This window comes from Phoca vitulina, unplaced genomic scaffold (genome assembly GCF_004348235.1).
Source record: "Phoca vitulina isolate PV1807 unplaced genomic scaffold, GSC_HSeal_1.0 scaffold42, whole genome shotgun sequence".
Lineage (NCBI taxonomy): Eukaryota > Metazoa > Chordata > Mammalia > Carnivora > Phocidae > Phoca > Phoca vitulina.
The window spans coordinates 7,103,748-7,125,803 of NW_022589745.1; the positions used below are offsets into that span (position 1 = coordinate 7,103,748).

General features: G+C 40.7%; 1 protein-coding gene across 3 annotated transcripts in view; it reads left to right on the top strand.

Moving 5' to 3' along the window:
* Positions 1 to 1,648: 1,648 nt before the first annotated feature.
* TAF1B (TATA-box binding protein associated factor, RNA polymerase I subunit B) overlaps positions 1,649 to 22,056 on the top strand; it is a 68,653-nt gene continuing 48,245 nt past the window's right edge. For 2 of the 3 annotated variants that reach the window (XM_032430062.1, XM_032430061.1), the window contains exons 1-6: positions 1,883 to 1,965; positions 3,503 to 3,601; positions 7,118 to 7,205; positions 9,307 to 9,404; positions 11,488 to 11,583; positions 18,625 to 18,778. In XM_032430062.1, the coding sequence (XP_032285953.1) occupies positions 1,948 to 1,965; positions 3,503 to 3,601; positions 7,118 to 7,205; positions 9,307 to 9,404; positions 11,488 to 11,583; positions 18,625 to 18,778 (553 nt within the window). In that variant the 5' untranslated portion in view covers positions 1,883 to 1,947. Of the gene's footprint in view, positions 1,728 to 1,882; positions 1,966 to 3,502; positions 3,602 to 7,117; positions 7,206 to 9,306; positions 9,405 to 11,487; positions 11,584 to 18,624; positions 18,779 to 22,056 lie in introns of those variants that run through there. The other variant, XM_032430063.1, reaches the window with a different exon arrangement.

Genomic DNA, 22,056 nt, shown 5'->3' on the forward strand with positions numbered 1-22,056 from the left:
CAGCTCACTGAGCACTTCCGCCACTGATCATTTCCATCAGACAAAAAAATATCTGTGCCAATCTGATAAGCAAAAATGGCACCTGAGCCAGAGTTTTAAGACCTGCATATTAAAGCTTCTCTGTTAAAACCCTCCTCTAAGGGTTTTAACAGAGAAGTCTTATAGTCTAAGAAAACATTTTCTTCCAAAGGGCTGAGTTTGCTCAAAACACTCAATTTTCTGTGAAAGAATGGCCGGAAAAATCTGTGACTCATTTCTGTGTAACCACACGTCCAAAGTCTCAAATCAAGGTCCGTCAACTGTTTCAACTATTTTGCATATACATGAAAATCTTACAAAGTCATTCATCTATTCAACAAATATTTATTGATCACATCCTGTGAGCTAAGATCTGTTCCAGGCCCTGGATATATAGCAAGAAACAAAAAGACAAAGACAAACTTTCCTGATCTCGTATTTTAGTTCAGTACATTAACTCTTCGGTTGCGCATTCAGTACCGCCCCTTCCTGTTCTGACATTTCAACATCTGAAATCAGGGCTGATCTAGAAAATAAAAGGCTTATGATCAAGCTTTCCTTAGGACAAGCTGTAAAGATAGGGAAGGTTTTTCAGTAAGAGTCTGAAGTTGCACAGAGCCAAGCCTGGCAAATGACATGGGCGACACAAATGGACAGAACATTTGTCTAGTGCCATGATAAAATAATGAGACTGACTGCTGCACTGGACTGGGGGGGGGGGGGGTCTCTTGAAGGCTGGGACTCTTTATCTCTCATTTCCCAACTGCTGGCACAATGCCTGGCATACAGTGGGTGTTTAATAACTTTGTGAAATAAATGAATTGACAAGTAAATAAGGAGTAAGTGAATAGAGAGCCAGTCGTTCTCTATTCTCGTCTAGTCCATGACTTTAAATACCATCCAGACAGAGAGGACTCCCGAGTGTGTTGTCTCCAGTCCAGAATTCACCTGAGAACGCTAGACTCCAGCACCAAATTGTCTTCTCATCCTACCTGGAGGTCTTACCAGCATCTCTAGCAGGTCCCAAATCGAACTCTTGGTTCCTCCTCTACCCGACTCCCAAACTGCTCCACCCACAGCCCGCCCCTACTCAGTGATGACTTCACCCTTCCAGAGCTCGGCTCAAAACTCTGGGAAGTCACCCTTGACTCGTTTCTTTCTCCTGCCGCCCGCTTCCTGTCCATCAAGTTACCCTATGGCCCTACGTTCACAATCTGCGTTTCTAGAACCTCTGTATTTCTCACTGTCTCTAGTGCTTTGACCTGGTTCAAGCTCCCACTGGATCTTGTCTGGATTATTGTACTAGTCTCCTGACTCGTCTCCTGCCCTCGCCCCGCTCCGTCTGTTCTCCCCACGAGGGTCACACTGGTCCGCCAAACATAAGTCAGATCGTGCAACTCACCCAATCGCTTCCAAGTAAAATCCTCACCTAACACTAGTAGTATCCGATTCTAACAGAGGAGGAAACTGAGGCACAGGGAGCGGAACGCACCGGCTCTGCCTCAACAACCGTGTTCTTTCCTCCAGAGCCCCACGCCTCTCCCGTGCCGGTAAAGCCAGACTGGCGTGCACCCGGGGGGCGGCGCGTCCCCGCTGGGGAGGGTGGGCCGCCCCCGCCTCCCTGGCCGCGTGCAGGGGAAGACGGTCCCGCAGCGAGCCGAGCCGGGCCGAAGCAGCTCAGCAGTAGGCGCGCCCAGGTTCTTCCCGAGGTCGGCTCCGGTTACCTCGACCGGGGCAGGAATGAAGTGGGAGGGGGCTGCAGGGGGTGCGGAGCCTCCCTCCCGGAGCGAGCGGAGACGAGCCCGCGGCCCCAGGCGCCCGGAACCCAAAGCCGCGGTCTCGGTTTCCGCCCGGCCGGCTCCTCCGGCGCTCCCGGAAGCTGCCCTCCGCCCGGGTAACGGGCCCGGCGGGGGCGGCGGGGGCGCCGCGATGGAGCTGGAGGAGGCGGTGAGGGAGCCGGGCGCCCTGCGGGCCCGGCGGCGGGGCGGGACGGGAGTGAGGCCGCGCGAAGGGGCCGGAGGACGCCGACTGGCCGTGGGGGCGCCCTGGCCGGAGGAGGGCGGGCAGAAGGCTGCGGGGCGGGGAAAGGGATGCGGCTGGCGGGCCGGGCGCGCGAGCATTTTGGGGAGAGACTGGAGTTTCTGGCTGCGCGAGTTGTGGGTGAAGGGAGGGCGGGGCGTTAGTCCACGTGGGTGTGTTTCGGGAGGGGGATGGAGCTGTGGGTCTTATGGGGTGGCCACCCACATGGCCCATCCCCTGTCGGCCGGGCCACCCACAAGTTCCCTTTGATCCGGGGTGGGCGTGGGAGGTCCGGGTTGGCGCCCGCTGGCTCCGGAGCACCCAGCCCGCCTCCCCGCCCGTCTCACGGGGATCCTCGCCGCGCTGGGGTTTGGGCCACTCCAGGGTGATGCTGGTTATCAGTACGGGGCCATTGCAAACTTTACCGACTTGTTGAAATAAACACGGCGTTCATTTTTGACATACTACATAAAATGCCGCATTCTTTGGCCGTATTAAAGGACTATTGGGCAATCAGATCAACGATAAGGTCAAAGAGCAGAGAGTTCGGGACGAGTAGTTTAGTGCCCATCAATGCAGGGTGATAGAAGGCCTTGCTCATTATAGATGCTCAATAAATGTCTATCGAAGGATGGACATGCTAAGTTAATGAAATTAGTAATTATATCTCACCATTAACCTGCATTTGCTGTGAGTAGGGATCATGTCTGTTCTGCCCACCACTGAATCCCCCGCACCTAGGTAAATGCCTAATGCATACATAGGTGATTCTCCTTATATTGCTGAATGAATAAATCGAAACTTGGAACAGCCCCCATAAAAATCTGATTCTTTTGTGGTATGTGTTTTTAGTGTCATTGAGAAAGTTCCAAATGGCATGCAATTTTTATTTTTAAAGTCTTTACTTAAATCTTGTCCTCTTTTTTCCTCAGGGCACTTTCCAGGAGTTTTATTAACTCATCCATTTTTTTCCGTTTTACCCCTACCACCTTTTCTTCTTTTTTTCCCCCTCACACACAGCGTATTTTAGAAACTTTTTTAAGGGCGCCTGGGTGGCTCAGTTGGTTAAGCGACTGCCTTCGGCTCAGGTCATGATCCTGGAGTCCCTGGATCGAGTCCCGCATCGGGCTCCCTGCTCAGCAAGGAGCCTGCTTCTCCCTCTGACCCTCCCCCCTCTCATGTGCTCTCTCTCTCATTCTCTCTGTCTCAAATAAATAAATAAAATCTTTAAAAAAAAAAAAAAAAGAAACTTTTTTAATCATTTAATTCCATTTCCAACTATTCAGAAGACTGAACCGTTCTTCTCTTTGTTTATAGTTAATCTCTCTGATACATTCTTTATTTTCTATGGTTTTTTTTATCTGTAAGGTAAATTGCAGGGAACCCTTTAGGTAGAACTTCAGGGTTTAGGTGCAATGTATTGAATATGGCTTGATAGTAACACTTTTTCTATCTTCTCCTATAGAAAGAGTTTAAAGAAAGATGCACTCAGTGTGCTGCTGTCTCTTGGGGTCTTACTGATGAAGGCAAATATTATTGTACTTCTTGCCACAACGTTACAGAAGTAAGTAACATATATCATTTATGAATCTGCTAGTGTTTTAAAAAATTACAGTTTTAGCCTGATATGTGGCATAGTTCCCAAATAATGTATTTCTGTCACTCCTGCAGTGCCCAAATTCCAAGAATGTAAGTAGTCTTCAAGTGCTTACACATGAGCTAAGGAATGAGTAATTTAGATTTAGGATGGGTTTTTGAAATGATGTTGGGCCGCATTTGTAAGTAATTTCATGATTCAGACTGTGTAGTATAAGGGAAAATAATTAAAATTGTACTTAGAAGGTGAGGCATTTCTTTTTATTAGTTAATACTCATGTAAGAGTTTTTAATACATTGTGGTAGCTTAGAGTTTTGGAAGATGGAATGCTAGAAAGATTGAGGACTATTGGGAGTATTGGAAGTATATTTCATTGTCATTTTATCTTGTACAGTACCTTAGAGGTTACAAAGTGTTTTCTTATTCCTTATTTCATTTTCTCCTCATAACCACATGTGAGATATACTATTATGCCTATCCGTTGATGGGGCAAGTAGGGCTCACGAGTTTGAGTGAGCTTGCCAAAGTCACACAGGTATAAAGTGTTGAGCCAGGCTGTGAACCTGAGTCTTCTGACTGCAGTGGTCATTTTACCCCATTACACCTGCCTCTTACACTAGAGCTTGTCATGCTGTCTTATGTGTAACCTTGGTCAGTGAGGCCCCCTTTACACTGGGAGTGTGAGGTCCTGTTCCAGTTACCACACATTCAGGGCAGTATAACCAAAATAATCAAGGCTGTGGACAGTCTGCTACTGGACAGGCTGAACGTGCCAGGACTCCTCTCTGGAAAAAGATTTGCTCAAAGTCTACAGAGCCAGGAAGGAACAAGTATTACATTTACCATATAGACTTAAGAAAGGCAAATTTGGGACAGGTGAAAGTAACTGTGTAGACTTCAGCTTTTGGCCAAGATGGAGTAACAGGAACCAGATTTACCTTCCTACCTTAATCAACTAGAAACTTGAGCAAAATATATAAAACAACTAAAAAAAAAAATTTCCTTTGAGGAAAGTGGCTAATTCACCTTGTTGCTCACACAGAGCTTTTTTTTTTTTAAATAATCATTGTTCTTCAGTATGCAGCTGAAGTTCTTATCCCTGGTTCCCACTTAAGTCACACAGAATATTAAAAAAATGCTAGCTCAGTGAAATTTTGTGGGTGGTGGATATTTCATTATCTTGTTTATGGTGATGGTTTCGTAAACCATGTATATATATGTATATAGATAGATAGATACACATAGAAGTATATGCATATGTATACATATCAACTCATACACTTATTTTTTATTTTTTTTTTACGATTTTATTTATTTATTTGCGAGAGAGTGCATGCACATGCAAGAGAGAGAGCATGGTGGGGGGGGGGGGGCAGAGGGAGAGAATCTCTAGCAGACTCCGAGCTGAGCGCAGAGCCTGGTGCCGGGCTTGATCTCACGATCCCGAGATCATGACCTGAGCTGAAACCAAGACTGTGACGCTTAACCAGCTACACCACCCAGGTGCCCCAAGAATGTAGCATTCCTGAAGATGGGCAGCATCTATATATAGGCCAAGAACCCAACTCAGTGCCTTCCCATATGATAGGCAGAGCTGTGTATTGTACAACTTCAGTGGTTATTCTTGGCTTTATGGTACCCCAGGCGTGTTCTTCATGTAGGGTATGATGTGATCCATGCTGCCTGGTTTGTGGTGCTGTAATGTGGCAATGTTGATATCCAGTGGGTGGAGGATGGCCAGTGGGACATAGTTCTAGCTATGAAGAGTAGAGGTCATGATGCAACTTTCCCTATTTTTCTGCACCCTCATTGCCCTCCAGCTCTTAGCCTGTTTGTAATTCTCAAGCTATGGATACTCGCTATAATCTGGAAAAAGGCCTTTTGAATTAGTAAAAGAACGAGAGTGTTACATTGGTGTATTTTAAACAGGAAAACCTTTTTCAGGTCTTAAATCTGGCCAATTTAGACAGTAGATGTTCTTGTAGGTATTTCATAAAGGTGTAGGCTAGAATTATGTGAGTTCAATAGATTTTTATGATTATAACATCAGATTTATTGTAGAAAATTTAGAAATTAATGAAGATGAAAGCTAAAATCACGAGTCATCTTGGGGCACCTGGGTGGCTAAGTGGGTTAAGTGTCTGCCTTTGGCTTGGGTCATGAGTCCAGAGTCCTGGGGTCGAGCCCTGCATCGGGGCTCAGCGGGGAGTCTCCTTCTCCCTCTCTCTTTGCCACTCCCCCCTGCTTGTGTTTTCTCTCTCTCAGTCAAATAAAATCTTTAAAAATAATAATAGAAATAAAATCACCAGTAATCTCAGTAAACAACATTTTAATCACTTCCTTTTAAACTCTTTTTTGCTATGTATGGAAGGGAAAGGGGATGTGGGTGAGCACTTTTGAATCTTCTGTCTTAATTAAATATTTTCCTGTGTTATTCTAAATATTTGTGGACAGTTTTATTGCCTGTATATATATCCCACAATGTAACCATTTAGTAATTTAATTATAGATCCAGTTTTAGATATTTAGTTTTTTCTAGCTTTTAGTTATTTCACATTTTATTTAGTCCAGATTTTAAGCCTTTTTATCTCTGCCTACTCTTTATACATTGTACCGTCTTTGTAGGGTAACTGCTTTGGTATGTATTCTGATGTGTCTTATGTTTTCAGTGTGGCCAACCCAGCCCACCAGAGTGGCTTCGAATGTGGTTTCTGTGACTAGAGGAAATACATTCCCCAAATCCTATTGTTAAAGATGTTTCTTTTACTCTTAATGAGGGCTCAAGATAAACTTCATTCCAATCTCTAAGTTTAGAGAAATATATAAATGTTGCCTGTTGGTTAAAAATCTTCACCTCTCTTCCCTCATTGAGACTTAATTCTTTTATTTTGGTTGTGAGAGAAGCAGAATCTTAGGTACCAGCCCTTGAGAGCACTTGGAGTTGAAGACTATGGGATGAATTGTACTCATTATTGAGTCATTCTAAAATTGTGTAGGTTTGATTAAAAATAAAAAGTAGTACTTTTATAATTTCAGAAATGAAAATTGTATTATTCAAATACATAGAAAAGGAGGATGAAACGAATCTGTATGTAGCATAGTGATTGCTGGTTACAATAAATACAGTTCTCCTAATTCTGGAGTGTGTTTGGATAGAGGAAAAAGGGAACAAATTTGATTTTACCATTAGGTTTCATTTGAAAAAAATTAGAAAGTGACTTAAAATAAAAGTTTATTCATTTGCCAGACTTTTATTTAGTGTTTACTGTGTTCCAGGTACTGTCTTGAGTAGTGAAAAATTTTGAATGAAAAAACAACGTAAAAGTTAACCAAAATGTTATAGTTGATGTAATTTTCCCAAAATGTTACTGTCCTTGGTCCTGGCACTCACAGTTTGGTTCACTGTACTTCCCAGAGCATGCTTGGAAAAACCTTTTGGGAGATGTAAAACTATCTTTTTAATGGTCTGTCTGTCTCCTGCAGAGATCTAAGGAAGTCATAAACACTGGGGCTATCCCTAATACTAAAATACAAGCCATCAGCCGGGGACTTAAAAGAAAAAGAAAACTTGGTAAGCCCTTTCTTCATATGTGCTTAGGGATGTGCAATGGAATCTTAAGTAGATTCTCGAGAAGTTGCCAGAGTTGTAAACAGGTCATCCGAAGTCGACTTAAAGTGGGTAATCGTTGATGGTAAAATTGGAAGTAAATGTCTTTAAGCATATCCTGTTTTTATCCTGCTTATGGTTGTGAGTTGCTTTTCCAGTGGAGCAACTATTATACAAAAAATCTTAATGGAGTGTATTCCTCCTTATCTGTTGGCATATGTTTCTCTGTTTTATGTCCTCTATTCAGAATATGATTTTCTGTGCTTTTAAAGAAAAATGCTTACTTTCTGAAATGGTTCATGTATGGAATTGTCAGGTTAGGCAAGTTCAACGTGATGTTCAACTTTTAGAAATCTATTTCTCACATTGAATTTTGAACACACCCTTTTAAAATAGGAAAATTATTTTCCTTAAAATAATCTCAGCATGGGTGTGCTTTGAAAGGTAATCTACTTCATTAATCCAGTGAGTACATATAATTAACCATTACTGAGAAGATTCTGAGGTAAAGTCTAACTGATGCTTTTTATTTCTGTGACTACCTAGGGCCAGATTCTCCAGTTTGAAACCAGGCTAATGATAGTGGTGGATTCTTATAGGTGAGGTAGCTTTAAGGACGCACACGCATGAAATACAGACATATAAGTGTTAGTGAAATATCTCTATGAAATACATTGATATTCTTAGGTGAGTAACAGAGAGAATGCCTAAATGGCAACTCGTGTTTCTGTTTAACCTTTAACAGTAACTATTTTTATTAGGCTAGAAGCTGGTTACTTTTTAACTAAATTTTATTAGAGTAAAACTTGATTAATTTGGATTTGACTTAAGTAACTAAAATGTATAGTTTCAATTTAAATTGCTACAGTAAATTTAGGTGCTTCAAATTAGCTGTCAAGTATCTTATATTCAACTTCTTTGACCCTGCATAGTTTCTTCATCTGTAAAATGAGAATGTAATACCATTTGTCACGTAAAACAGAAACTCTGAATTCAAAATACGACTTTACCAGTTTATAAGAGCCGTGTTCTGGAAGAAGAGTGCACACAGATACAGTTTGAAGAGTTTAAACTTGCGCAACTTCAGAATGCATCAGAATTAGAGGCTTTCTCTTGTACTTATATATAATCCAAGAAATTGAGGTAGTCAGCAGGGTGAGGAGTAGGAGTCCTGTGACATTCTGCAGGGGAGGGGGATCTTGGGGTCCTAGGAACAGACTTCATAAGCTAAGTGTAAAAGGTGCTGATAACATGTTTTTCAAAGAGTTGTAATATTTATCCAGCAGGGAGGAGTAAAACATTAGGCTCTTAACAGATGTTAACATTTTCTTTACCTTCTAGTTCTCTTTAAACACGTAGCTCTGTCTGTGGTGGTGGCACATTTCTTCACAGTCTCTTAGGGTTATTTTGAGGATTAAAGAAAAGGACGTGTTTAAAATACCTAGTACATCCCTGATGCCTAGGCAGGGCTCAGTAAGTATTAGTTTCCTTGCTTCCAGTGTCTCCCTGTAGCCTAGAACTGTTTCCAGAAAAGCAGAATGCCATCGAACAGTTTATTTTCTCTGTATGTTCTTGTTGCTCTTTCCTGCACTCCTGGACCATCACATCTTGGCTTTTGTTCATTCATTCTCTAAATACTCATTGTTCCCTTTCTTTGTGAGTTGGAACAGAGGAGGGGAGAACCAGAGGCTGAGTATTGAGCACTTTTTCCTTTAGGATTCTGCTGGGTATTGTCCAGTACAATACATTTCATTGTTCAGTACATACTTTTAAAACTTACTTCATTTTTTAAAATGGTGACTATTCATTTTTCTGCCCTTTACATTAATATTTCAGAAAAATTATAGATAATTTAAAATATTTAAAGTCTGAAAAATAAAAATGGGGTTTAGCTTTAGCATTTGTGTACCTATTTGCCGGATTGGAAATGGGAGTATAAGGATGGAAACCCTATTCAGGAATACAGGACAATTCCAGCTGTAGTGTGTAAAACACAGTTATAACTCTGTAGTAGCGTGTAGGAAATAGGAGTGCAAATGTCTAAACCATGCTATTTGTCATTTAGAGAAAGGCTGGGATTGGTATGTGTGTGAAGGTTTTCAGCAGATACTTTATCAACAAGCAGAAGCCTTAAAGACCCTTGGAGTAGGCCCAGAATTAAAGGTAAGTCCATTCGTGTCTAGATATTAGCCTTACATTTTGTTTGAAGAACAATAAGATTTGGAGTGAAACTAAGGAGAAAAGTGGGGTTATCAGTAATGACACTAGCTCCTGGAAGAATCATTTTTTTCTGATGTTTTTGCTTTCATCCTTTTATTAGACCATTAATTCCCAAAGTGTGTTCTACAGGATATAAGTAAGCAATACAACCAAAAGAAAACCAAAAAGGTTTTAATCTTCAGATATTTAGGAAAGATTGGGTTAAATAAAGTAAAACAAATAACTTTGCAGACTATTTGGTGTCTTTTCTGTGTTAATGTGCTTGTTTGATTTCCAAAGGGATGTAGTATACAGTATTCACAATTTGAGAACAAAATCCTGTAGTGTGTGTATATGTATGTAGCATTGATCAGGACTTGAGTTCCAGAATGCGCTTTGGGGAATAATATATTAAACCAGTGGTTCTCAACCTTGAAAGTGTACCAGAATCACCTGAAAGGCTGGTTAAAACAAGATTACTGAACCGCATTCTAGAGTTTCTGATTCAGTATGTCTGGAGTAGGGCATTTCTAACAAGTTCCCAGGTGACACTGAGACTGCTGGTCCAGGGACCACACTTGGACTTTGCTGCCCCTCCAGAATACCACAATATCCCTGCTGTTGTGTGAATTTCATGTTTCTTCTTCTGGTTGAAGCCATTTCAGGAATTTCTTAAAAAGCCAGTTATTTAGGGGTGCCTGGGTGGCTTAGTCGTTAAGCGTCTGCCTTTGGCTCAGGTCGTGGTCCCGGGGTCCTGGGATCGAGCCCCGCATCGGGCTCTCTGCTCGGCGGGAAGCCGGCTTCCCCCTCTCGCACTCCCCCTGCTTGTGTTCCCTCTCTCGCTGTCTCTCTCTCTCTGTCAAAATAAATAAATAAAATCTTAAAAAAAAAAAAAAGCCAGTTATTTAGCAACAAGTGGTTATTGCACACTTGCTTAGTGCCCATTATTGGAAACCAGGTGCTAAGAGATCCAGCCTAGTTGGAGAGAGGGTTTTATGCATATGTGGAATGAGTAAACATGAAATGATAAGACGATGTGATCATAAGTGACATTAAGGGCAAAAAGAAAAGGTAGAAAGATCAATGTGGACTGAAGTCACCAAGGAAAGATTTATAAAGGAGCCTTTGCTGTTCAAACCAGTGTTTGGGGCAAGCCAGCAAGAATGCCCTCTAGGTTGATGCATGGCGTAGGAGGACTCTGGGCTGACCCTGAAAAGTATTTTAGGATTTAAAAATACAAAAACATGAGAGACCAGATGGCACCCATGGTGGTAGTCTGGGGGTTTGTGAAACTGGTTTCTTTCAAGTCATCCTATGTTATAAATGCTTTGTAATTTATAATTTCATATAGTTATACCAAATAACTACAGTAGGGTTTATTCCTATATAGTGTTCTACCTACTTCATCAGGGTTAATTCTGAAAACAGTTTGTCTGAAATTAGCCAATGAACATAACTGTTTAGACCTGACCATTTAAATGGCACAGGAATGGCATTATGCTAAGAACACAGGCTCTGGAATCAAAACTAACTCCAAATCCTATTAATGGATTTTCTACTTATTGGCTGGGTCATTTTTGGCCAATTTACTCAGTTTCTTTAGTGGTAAAATGGAGATAGTAGTTATCTTGCAGTGTTGTATTAGAGCTAATGGATGCCTCATACCTAGTAGGTGATGAATAAATAGAAAAGTTGTTTTGTTTTGTTATCTTATTTTACTTCCATTTGGACCCAATAGCAGCTTTGCCTCTAACTAGAAGTGTGGTCATGTATAAGTTGCTTTCTTTCTCTCATTCTTAATATACTAAACTTACAAAAGGAAGGGATTCAACTAGGTGATCTTTATGGAATTAATCTCTTCTTTAAAAATCTAAGATTATGAAGAATTTATTCAGTGTTTCCCATATACCTGATTTTATGATGATAATTCTTTTTATAGGTAGAAAGGTAAGAATACATTTAGATGGAGGGCAATATATAAAGTATAAGTGGTATAGATGTACCAGTATATTTGTCATAATCACTACTCATTTCCCTTCTACCTTAGAATGAAGTTTTACATAATTTTTGGAAGCGCTACCTTCAGAAGAGCAAGCAGGCATATTGTAAAAACCCAGTTTATACCAGTGGAAGAAAAGCTACGGTAAGTCACAAGTCTGAGAAGCAGGATGAAAAGCCATTTCTAGTGTGAGGTAGAGATGAAGACAGGTTCAGCCTCCTCTGGATTTACGATGCTTGTCAGAGAATTGTCAGTGAAGAGGTTTCTCTTATAGTCCAGAAGGACAGGGTCACTGATCTAGACATTGGAATTAATTTTGACTTCTTATTTGACTAGTTGAAACAAATTTGTAGTTAAGTTCTAAATAGAAGCTTAAGGACTTTCCATTAATTATAGTATTAGAAAAAAATTTTTTTTGCATGTTTTTCCTTTTGCTTGGAATACCCACCTCCTGGTATTTCATGATTCGGCTCAGTTATCTCTACTCAGCAGTCTTTATGTGAAGAAAATAAGTCTGGATGCCTCACCACCCCCTCCCACATCCCCCAGAGCATTTATATTTTTAGTTTGCATTTAACTGCTTTATGAATGTGCCATGGGACATTTTACTTGGGGTAGGAGAAGATTCCACCACTGAGAAAGGCAAGTTTGATAAACTGATAGGTTTGATGTGTGGTGCTTAGTCTCCAGGGCTGAGAAGAGATTCTGAATCTATTTGACACACATTTCTTAAGAGCTTGGAGACTTGGCCCAGTGTTTCCTTGTTTGGTTGGGGTTGCCTAGGTTCCGCATGCAGAGTTGAGTGATCCAGGACTGAGAAACCCAGGTCTGAGAGAAAGGAATAAGTTCTGAGAATGAGAAGTTTAGAGGAGCTAAGCCGTGAGAGAGACAATGATGGAAGGGGGACTGACCTAAGCGATTAGTGTAGGAAACTTCCTTTTTAAATCTGGGACAGTGCATTTAAATAAACTCAAGAGGAATAACTTGAATTTACTAGAGCAGACAATTTTATAATGATAGAGTTATGAAACATTATCCTCTCTTGATTCAGGAGGCAGGTGCTTCTCAAGAAAAACAAAAGATATGGGGTGCCTGGGTGGCTCAGTCGTTAAGCGTCTGCCTTCGGCTCAGGTCATAATCCCAGGGTCCTGGGATCGAGCCCCACATCAGGCTCCCTGCTCCACGGGAAGCCTGCTTCTCCCTTTCCCACTCCCCCTGCTTGTGTTCCCTCTCTCACTGTGTCTCTCTCTGTCAAATAAATAAATAGAATCTTAAAAAAAAAAAAGAAAAAGAAAAACAAAAGATGCTATGTGGTTCTCAGGTGACACTTTGAAAGAGAATAGAAAAGAAAGAGCCATCCAGGCTATTAAGAATCTGATCTTGGGCGCCTGGGTGGCTCAGTTGGTTAAGCGACTGCCTTCGGCTCAGGTCATGATCCTGGAGTTCCGGGATCGAGTCCCGCATCGGGCTCCCTGTTCAGCAGGGAGTCTGCTTCTCCCTCTGACCCTCCCACCTCTCATGCTCTCTCTATCTCATTCTCTCTCTCAAATAAATAAATAAAATCTTTAAAAAAAAAAAAAAAAGAATCTGATCTTGGGGCACCTGGGTGGCTCAGTTAGTTAAGCATCTGCCTTCAGCTCAGGTCATAACCCCAGGGTCCTGGGATGGAGCCCCATGTCAGGCTCCCTGCTAAGCGGGGAGTCTGCTTGTCCCTCTCCCTCTGCCCCTGCCCCCCTTGCACACACACACACACACACACACACACACACTCTCTCTCTCTCTCTCTCTCAAATAAATAAAATCTTTTTCAAAAAATCTGATCTTTAGAATTACATAGCTAAGGTATTGGTTGGTTATATTTGTACATTGGGGGTTTGCCTAGCACATAGAAAATTTGAATCAGAACCTGGAATTCTCTCTGACATTTTAACATTTTTAGGTTAACTTAAAATATTTAAAAAGGTTTTGTTAACTTGAATAAACACCTGTCTAAAGTAATATTAGCATCACACTAAAATCTTCTTGATGAATAAATAAGCAGTAAGCACAATTTTAACCTGATATACAAATTGGTAATATAGTGTTTATTGAAGAGTACAGCTATTTTGAATATACTCTATTTTGGTTTTTGTTTGTTTGGATTTTGTTTTTTTTTTTTTTTTAGATTTTATTTATTTGACAGAGAAAGCCCAAGCAGAGGGAGAGAGAGGGAGAAGCAGGCTCCCTGCTGAGCAAGGAGCCGGATGTGGGACTCGATCCCAGAGCCCTGGGATCATGACCTGGGCCGAAGGCAGTCGCTTAACCGACTGAGCCACCCAGGTGTCCCATACTCTATTTGAAAGGAACAAGTACTTTTAAGTTAGAAGCTTAGTCTTTGGGGTGCCTGGGTGGCTCAGTTGGTTAAGTTTCTGCTTTCAGCTCAGGTCATGATCTCAGGGTCCTGGGATCGAGCCCCACATCAGGCTCCCTGCTCAGCAGGGAGTCTGCTTCTTCCTCTCCCTCGTCCTGGCACTCTCCCTGCTTGTGTGTGTGCACGCGCATGCTCTCTCTCTCTCTCTCTCTCTCTCTCTCTCTCTGTCTGCCAAATAAATAAATAAATAAATAAATAAATCTTAAAAAAAAAAAAAGAAGAAGAAGCTTAGTCTTCTCCAGTATGGTACTGGCACCAAAACGGACGCATAAATCAATGGAACAGAATAGAGGACCCAGAAATGGACCCTCAACTCTATGGTCAACTAATCTTCAACAAAGCAGGAAAGAATATCCAATGGAAAAAAGACAGCCTCTTCAACAAATAGTGTTGGGAGAATTTGACAACTGCATGCAGAAGAATGAAACTGGACCGTTTTCTTACACCATACACATAAATAGACTTAAAATGGTTGAAAGACCTAAATGTGAGATAGGAATCCATCAAAATCCTAGAGGATAACACAGGCAGCAACCTCTTCGACCTCAGCAGCAGCAACTTCTGGCTAGACATGTCTCCAAGGCAAGGGAAAGAAAAGCAAAAATGAACTATTGGAACTTCAGCAAGAGAAAAAGCTTTTGCACAGCAAAGGAAGTAGTCAACAAAACCAAAAGGCAACTGACAGAATGGGGGAGGATATTTGCAAATGTCTTAATCAGATAAAGGGCTAGTATCCAAAATCTATAAAGAACTTATCATACTTAACACCCAAAGAACAAATAATCCAGTCAAGAAATGGGCAGAAGACATGAACAGACATTTCTGCAAAGAAAACCTACAGATGGCCAACAGACACAGGAAAAAATGCTCAATATCACTCTGTATCGGGGAGTGATCAAAACCACAATGAGATACCATCTCACACCAGTCAGAATTGCTAAAATTAACAATTCAGGAAACGACAGATGTTGGTGATGATGTGGAGAAAGGGGAACCCTCTTACACTGTTGGTGGGAATGCAAGCTGGTGCAGCCACTCTGGAAAACAGTATGGAGGTTCCTCAAAAAGTTGAAAATAGAGCTACCCTACGACCCAGCAATTGCACTACTAGGGATTTACCCCAAAGATACAAATGTAGCGATCCAAAGGGACACCTGCACCCATTGTTTATAGCAGCAATGTCCACAATAGCCAAACTATAGAAAGAGCCCAGATGTCCATCAACAGATGAATGGTTAAAGAAGATGTGGTGTATATATATAGAATGGAATATTACTCAGCCATCAAAAAAATGAAATCTTGCCATTTGCAACGACGTGGATGGAACTAGAGAGTATTATGCTAAGTGAAATAAGCCAATCAGAGAAAGACAATTATCATATGATCTCATATGTGGAATTTAAGAAACAAAACAGGATCATAGGGGAAGGGAGGGGAAAAATAAAACAAGATGAAATCAGAGAGGGAGACAAACCATAAGAGATTCTTTTTTTTTTTTTTAAAGATTTTATTTATTTATTTGACAGAGACACAGCGAGAGAGGGAACACAAGCAGGGGGAGTGGGAGAGGGAGAAGCAGGCTCCCCACTAAGCAGGGAGCCCGTTGCGGGACTCCATCCCAGGACCCTGGGATCAAGACCTGGGCCGAAGGCAGACGCTTAACCAACTAAGCCACCCAGGCGCCCCAAGAGATTCTTAATCATAGGAAGCAAACTGAGCATTCCTGGAAGGGAGGGGGCTGGGGGGGACGGGGTAACTGGGTGGTGGACATTAAGGAGGGCACGTGGTGTAATGAGCCCTTGGTATTATATAAGATGATGAATCACTGAACTCTACCTCTGAAGCTAATAATACACTATATGTTAATTAATTGAATTTAAATTAAAAAAAGAATTGAAAAAAAAAGAAGCTAAGTCTTCTCAAATATTCAGTAATTTCTTCATGCTTTGAATGTGACTGCACCAAGAATAGTAAGAGGCCTGCATCTGAATCCTGGCTCCACTACTGTGACTTGTGTGATCTTGGGTGAGATAAATTACTTAAAACTTCCAGAAAAAATGAACAAGCAATTATTATAAATCAGGGTAGGGTAAGGGAGATAGAAAATGGTGTGGCAGGAAAGGGTGCTATTTGTGATGTGATCAGGGAAGGCCTCCCCTCCCTGATCGGGAATCTTAGGTGAGAGTAAGCCATGAGGGATATCCGGGGGAAGAAATGCAGAATCTCAGGCCTCACCCAGACCTACTGAATCAGAATCTGCATTTTTAACACAGTTCCTAGGCGCTTCCTGTGCACACTAAAGTTTGAGAAGCCCTCTTCCAGATAAGACATGGTGGTGGCTGGGACAAGGTGGTAGCAATGGAAATGACAAGTGCTAGGATTCTGGATAAACTTTGGATAGGGTCATCAGAATTTCCTGATGGGTTGGATGTAGGGTGTGAGAGAAAGAGGAGTCATCAAGGTTAACTTAAGTTTGGGGCCTGATACAACAGGTGGAACCAGAAGATCTGTAGTTCCATTTTGGACACGTTAAGTTTGAGACAGCTGGTAGACATCTACGAGGAAATTCCAAGTACTTAGATTTATAGGTCTTCAATTCAGGAGCGAGGACTCTGTTAGAGATAAAAATTTGGATGTTGTTAATGTACATTATAATCATCACATCTTAAATGCCATTGTTTGGAAGATACACCATTATTTTAAATATCCCCAAGAAAGAAAATAATGCTGCAAATCAAACTGTGACATGCCATTGGTTGTAAGATACACCCTGATGTCAGGGATACTAAAATATGGGGAAAAGGCAGTACATTTTAGAGTCGAAAACAACATTGTAGGTAGTGTTTAAAACCACAAGACCAGATGACATCACTGAGGAGTGAAGACAAGGGGACCAAGGACTGAGCTCTGGGCCACTGTCGGATGAAGATGTCTGGGATAAAAGCAGAACCTACAAAGAACTCGGAGGAGCAACTGGTAAATTAGGAGGAAGCCTGGAGAGTGAGGGGGCATTCTGGAATCCAAGGAGCAAAATGTTTCAAGAAGAGGGGATTGATCAACTGGGAAATGCTGCTGCCTGGTCAGGAAGGAAAAGGGCTAAAATTGGATGAGTGGAACAGTGGAGTCACAAGTTTGATTAGAATGATGTATAAGATAGACTGGGAAGAGAGAAATTGGAGACGGTGAGTCTGGATAACTCTTCCAAGGCATATTGCTGCAAAGAAGTACATAGAAATTATATTGTAGCTGGAGTCAAGCATAGTTTTTCTTTTTTTAAGTGGATAAATGATAGCATATTTGTGTACTGATAGAAATAATACAGGAGAGAAGAGATTCTCAATGCAGAGAGGGAAAATAGAAATGAGGGATAATCTTTGAGTAGAAAGGGTGGGATTGGGTGCCCAGAGGGAGAAACTGGCTTTTTTTTTTTTTTTTTTTTTAAGATTTTATTTATTTATTAGAGAGAGCATGCACAAGTGGTGGGGAGGGGCAGAGGGAGAGGGAGAAGCAGGCTCTCCACTGAGCAAGGAGCCCGACGTGGGGCTTAATCCCAGGACCCTGGGATCATGTCCTGAGCCAAAGGCAGTTGCTTAACCGACTGAGCCACCCAGGCGCCCCAAAACTGGCTTTTTAGATGGCAGCTTGGATAGTCCACCAGAAGAATCAGACAGAGAGTAGAGTATGTGGTCAAATTCCTGGCAGATGGTTGTCTGCATAAGCTTGTGGACGTTTTCTTCTGTGATTGCTTCAAATTTCTCAATGAGTCCATGCTTGTCTGCCAGTTTTATGGTGTACCTTGTCTCATATGCTTACCTGTAGAGAGGGGAAGTACTTGACAGATGGACATTTTCTTCTGTGATTGCTTCAAATTTCTCAATGAGTCCATGCTTGTCTGCCAGTTTTATGGTGTACCTTGTCTCATATGCTTACCTGTAGAGAGGGGAAGTACTTGACAGATGACACAAGCATCTCATCCCTGATTTTTTTTTTTTGCTTTATTCTCTTGTGAGTTTCCTTAACATGAGTCTTACCTCCTCTTGATAAGATTGAGTTTCTTGGTCTGCGTGGCTGATAATGTGACTTTTTAACTGTGATCAGTTTCCCCAAGGTTATGTCAGCTAATGAGGCCTTTAGATAGCCAGCCAGCTGACCTTTCTTAGGAACACTGTGACCACCATTTCAACAATACATATGTGAAAAATTAAACAATGGTATCAGTTAGTATATCCTCGTCAGTTAAGTGTTATAAATAGTAAAGTGCCACAGGAGTTCAGGAAATCGAGAACTCATTGAAGAAGAGTTGGTTGGAAAGACTGCATGATAGAGTAAATAATGAATTGGAGAGAAAGAGAAGAAAGGCTAGTCTGGGCAGGAGAAATGGAATTAACAAAGATACAAAGCAAAAATTCCCAGGTAGGCTCAGTGAAGAGAAGCCAGCATTGTGCAGGAGTCATTATTGATGTTTTTATTGGTGTGGCTACTAGGGCTACAAGAGAGATGTTAGTTAGAGGGAGAAGGAAGCCTGATGTGTCTGCTGGCAGCCTGTTCCCTTGCTCACCCTTGTCTGTAGGCTTTCTCCAGAAGTGTTCCAGGAACAGCTGGGGAGCACATTGTAGAGGTAAAAGTCTTTTAGTTTTAGGAATGGCAGATGGTTGCAGTTCTCTAGAGTAGTTTACTTTATGGTGTTTCAGATGGGCAGGACTTGGAAGCTCATGGAAATTAATTGCATTTTAAATTCCAGTGTAATAATTTTATGTGTGATATTTTGCAAATAGGTATTAGAAGATAACCCAAGTCATTCAGACTGGGATAGTGAGCCTGACCTGCTGAGTGACTTTAGCTGCCGTTCTTTTGTTGAAAGTGGAACAGACTCTCAGCCTGATGGCCGCACTCAGAAGCCTTTCCCCATCAGCAAAGCATCACAATCAGGTAAAAATGAGAATCAGACTATCTGGAATTTTAAAGCTGATAATGCGCCTTAAAAATAGTTTAGTCTAATCTTTTCATATTGCAAGGAAAGGAACTTGGCCTAGCAAGAAAGAATGATTTGCTAAATCATTTGGCTAGGAGAAAGGTAAATTAAATGAAATCTCAGTGCAATTTTTAAAAAGGTACATTGTTTCCACATGAGTATTTTTGTGTGATTTTTAAAGGAACTTAAATAATACGTGGATCCAGAGAGAAGGAAGCTAGCTCAACAGAGATCACATATATGTGGGCTCAGAATTTTCAAAGAAAAGTTGCAATAGAGAGATGATAGATCTTAGCCATATGGTCAAATAGGTAAGAGTCAAAGACGATATGTCCAATTTCTAAGCATAGACTGAAGCAAAACTTACCATATCATGTGTGTGTGTGTGAGTTTTACTCTCTGATTTAATTCCATAATCTAAAATAGATAAGGAGTATGTTTAAGGTAACAGATACAGACCTTCTCAAAGTATTTATTCATGATTTTTGTTGTTTCCACGCTACATTTTTTTTTTTTTTTAAAACAACATGATGGAAAACAGACCTCTAAGAACAGACCAGGCTCTTATTATAGATTACTAGAATCTTGATGTGTGCTGACAGAGTTCTTTGGGAAATAGCTTCCAAACTGTCTGGTGTTAGGGATTGTGGAAATCTGGATTGTGTGGTTATATAAAATTTTCAACAAAACATTTTTTGTATGGACTGCTGCTTTGCAAGCCTCTTGCCCTCCAAAGAGTAAAAATTCCTTTTATCAGTATATCCGCATTACTTGCTGGACTGCACAGTGACACAGATATCAGATAAGTTACTTTCTGTGTCCAAAGAAGTAAAGAAGTTAGGATCATAGAATAATTGGGCAGCAGTGAATCTCTGGAGTTTCTGGCTCCATGCTTTCAGGCAGGCCTGAACTCAAATTGTCCCAGACAACTAGGACTCTCAAATCATCCAAGCCTTTTAGAGCACCATGATTGTTTACCTATGTTAAGAGTTTTTGTTTGTGTGTTTGTTTTTTAGTAAGTGATGATCCTTACAGCTTTATTTTAGTTTTTACATTTAAAGTAACTACGAATATAACCCTTATTTCAAAACTCTAAAATACAAATAGTCACAAAGAAAAAATCACCAGTTATTGTGCCATCCAAAAATAACCACATTGCTGTGGTAGATCATTCCAGAAAGTTTTGTATTCATGTATATATAGAGAGAGAGGGAAAGAGTTTTATTATTTGTTTTTACAAAAATGTGTGCTATTCTTTACATTTTTAATCAAAATCCTACCTGCATGTAATTTAAAAATATTTATAAAGCTTGTTATGAAAAGGTTATAGTCCCTTGTTCCCCTAAATGTGCTATTCCCAAGAGGCATTCATTTTCAGCTCTTCGGCAACTATCATATGCTTCTAGTACTACATCTTGATTTCTGCTTTTGGACATTAGCTGTTAAATTCCCACTATAAAAGATGAAGTCTTGGCTATTTCACACATTCCTCACTGCTCCTCTCCCCATGTAGTCACCAGCACACAATTGTGCATTTCTTTTTCTCTTTCTTCCCAATATAATTATAATTTTTTACTAGCCCAATATTTAATGTGAGCCATATAGCTTATTATGATTACATTTCTATACATATTTTTGTTTTCCCAGAGTTGATAATTGCCTTGTTACTTATTTAGTTTTCTATTTATTTTATTACCAATCTATAATTTATTAGTAGTGTATCTCCACATTTCCTCCCAGTTCTGAAAATCTCTCAATTTCTTAGATATTCTACCAATTTCATATTCTGGAAGAAATCTATGTGGAACTTCTGACCTACTCTAATCTACAAGGATATATCTCTAAACCTATGACCCAGCTATCTTTGGGATCTCTTTACCAACATCCTGAAAATTTTCTTATCCCTCTTTTGTTAAATTCCTTATTTCCTTGACTGTGTTTCATCTTTTCCTGGTTTACTCCATCATTTTTGTAGTGCATCTTTTCTTATTTTACTGAGGATATTGATATGATATTGATAATATTCCCCCTTGACTTGATCCTTTTGTTCTCTGCTTTTTGTATTAGAGGGTTTCTTCAAATGTTTATGAGCCTATTATAGCTAGTCTTCTTAAGAATGGAGACTAAAAAATTGAGTGAAAGCCTTCTACCCATGGAGAGTTTTGTTAGTTGTGCTGTGCATGATCTAGCTGGATTATTTTCTTAGCAAGCCTCCAGCATTATCGTCTTTAAATCTTTTCCCCCTGAGCTGATAGGATTTTCAAGAGAAATCTCTTTGAGTCATCTGTTTGGAGGGTGTAATCCTGGCTGTTTAGGAACTAGGTGGGTAGAAGGCCTGAGGGGTGTGTGGGGGTTGGGGGCTGTCTCAGTACTCAGTATGTACACTTTCACTTAATCTTCCTGTTTTTAATAATACACCCTATTCTCAACTGTGTATATGATTGACATACCCTATTCCAGAGACCCTTTGTTTTACTCTCTCCAGAGGAGAAACTTCTAATTTCCTGCCCAGATTAGGAAGTGGGGGGCAGGCACTTGCTGCACAGAGTTGGGGCAGGAGTCTGAGTATCTGACTGCGTCTCAATCAACTGTCGGGCAATCTCTCTTGTGTTAGACCTACTTTCACCCAATTTCCAGGATTTAACCAATTCTGGAGCTTTCTTTAGGGGTCCCCAGGGGAAAGTTACATTGGTTTATAGTTTTCCCTTCTGCTGGCTTTGAATCCAGCTTTCTCAACACTGCTAAGGCAGTAATCACCTGTACATATGCTTTCCAGCTTTTAAAATTTTATTGCCGTTGTCTCCTTCTCCATGTTGTTAGTTCTTGAGTTTATATCTATCTTAAAAATTCCTGTATAACTGTTGTAGTGGGACAGAGCAGAGGCTACTGTGTGTCTTCAATCTGCCATCTTAACTGGAAGCCTCTATATGTTGGAGAGCCTCTCTCTATTTTATATATATATACATATATATATTAACATAATACTTTATTGAAATCTATATATGTATAGATTGGTAGGCTCAATAATTTGCATCTCTAATAAGTTCTCAGGTGATGCTAATACACCTGGTATAGGGACTATACTTTGAGAACCACCGACTTAAGCATTGAGTGAATTGGTATGTAGTATTCCATTGTGTAGAGTTATTTAATTAAATTTCTACTCCTGTCACTTTGGTTGTTTTAAATTTGTTTCATATTATAAACAGTACTGCCACAACATGTCTTGACCTTG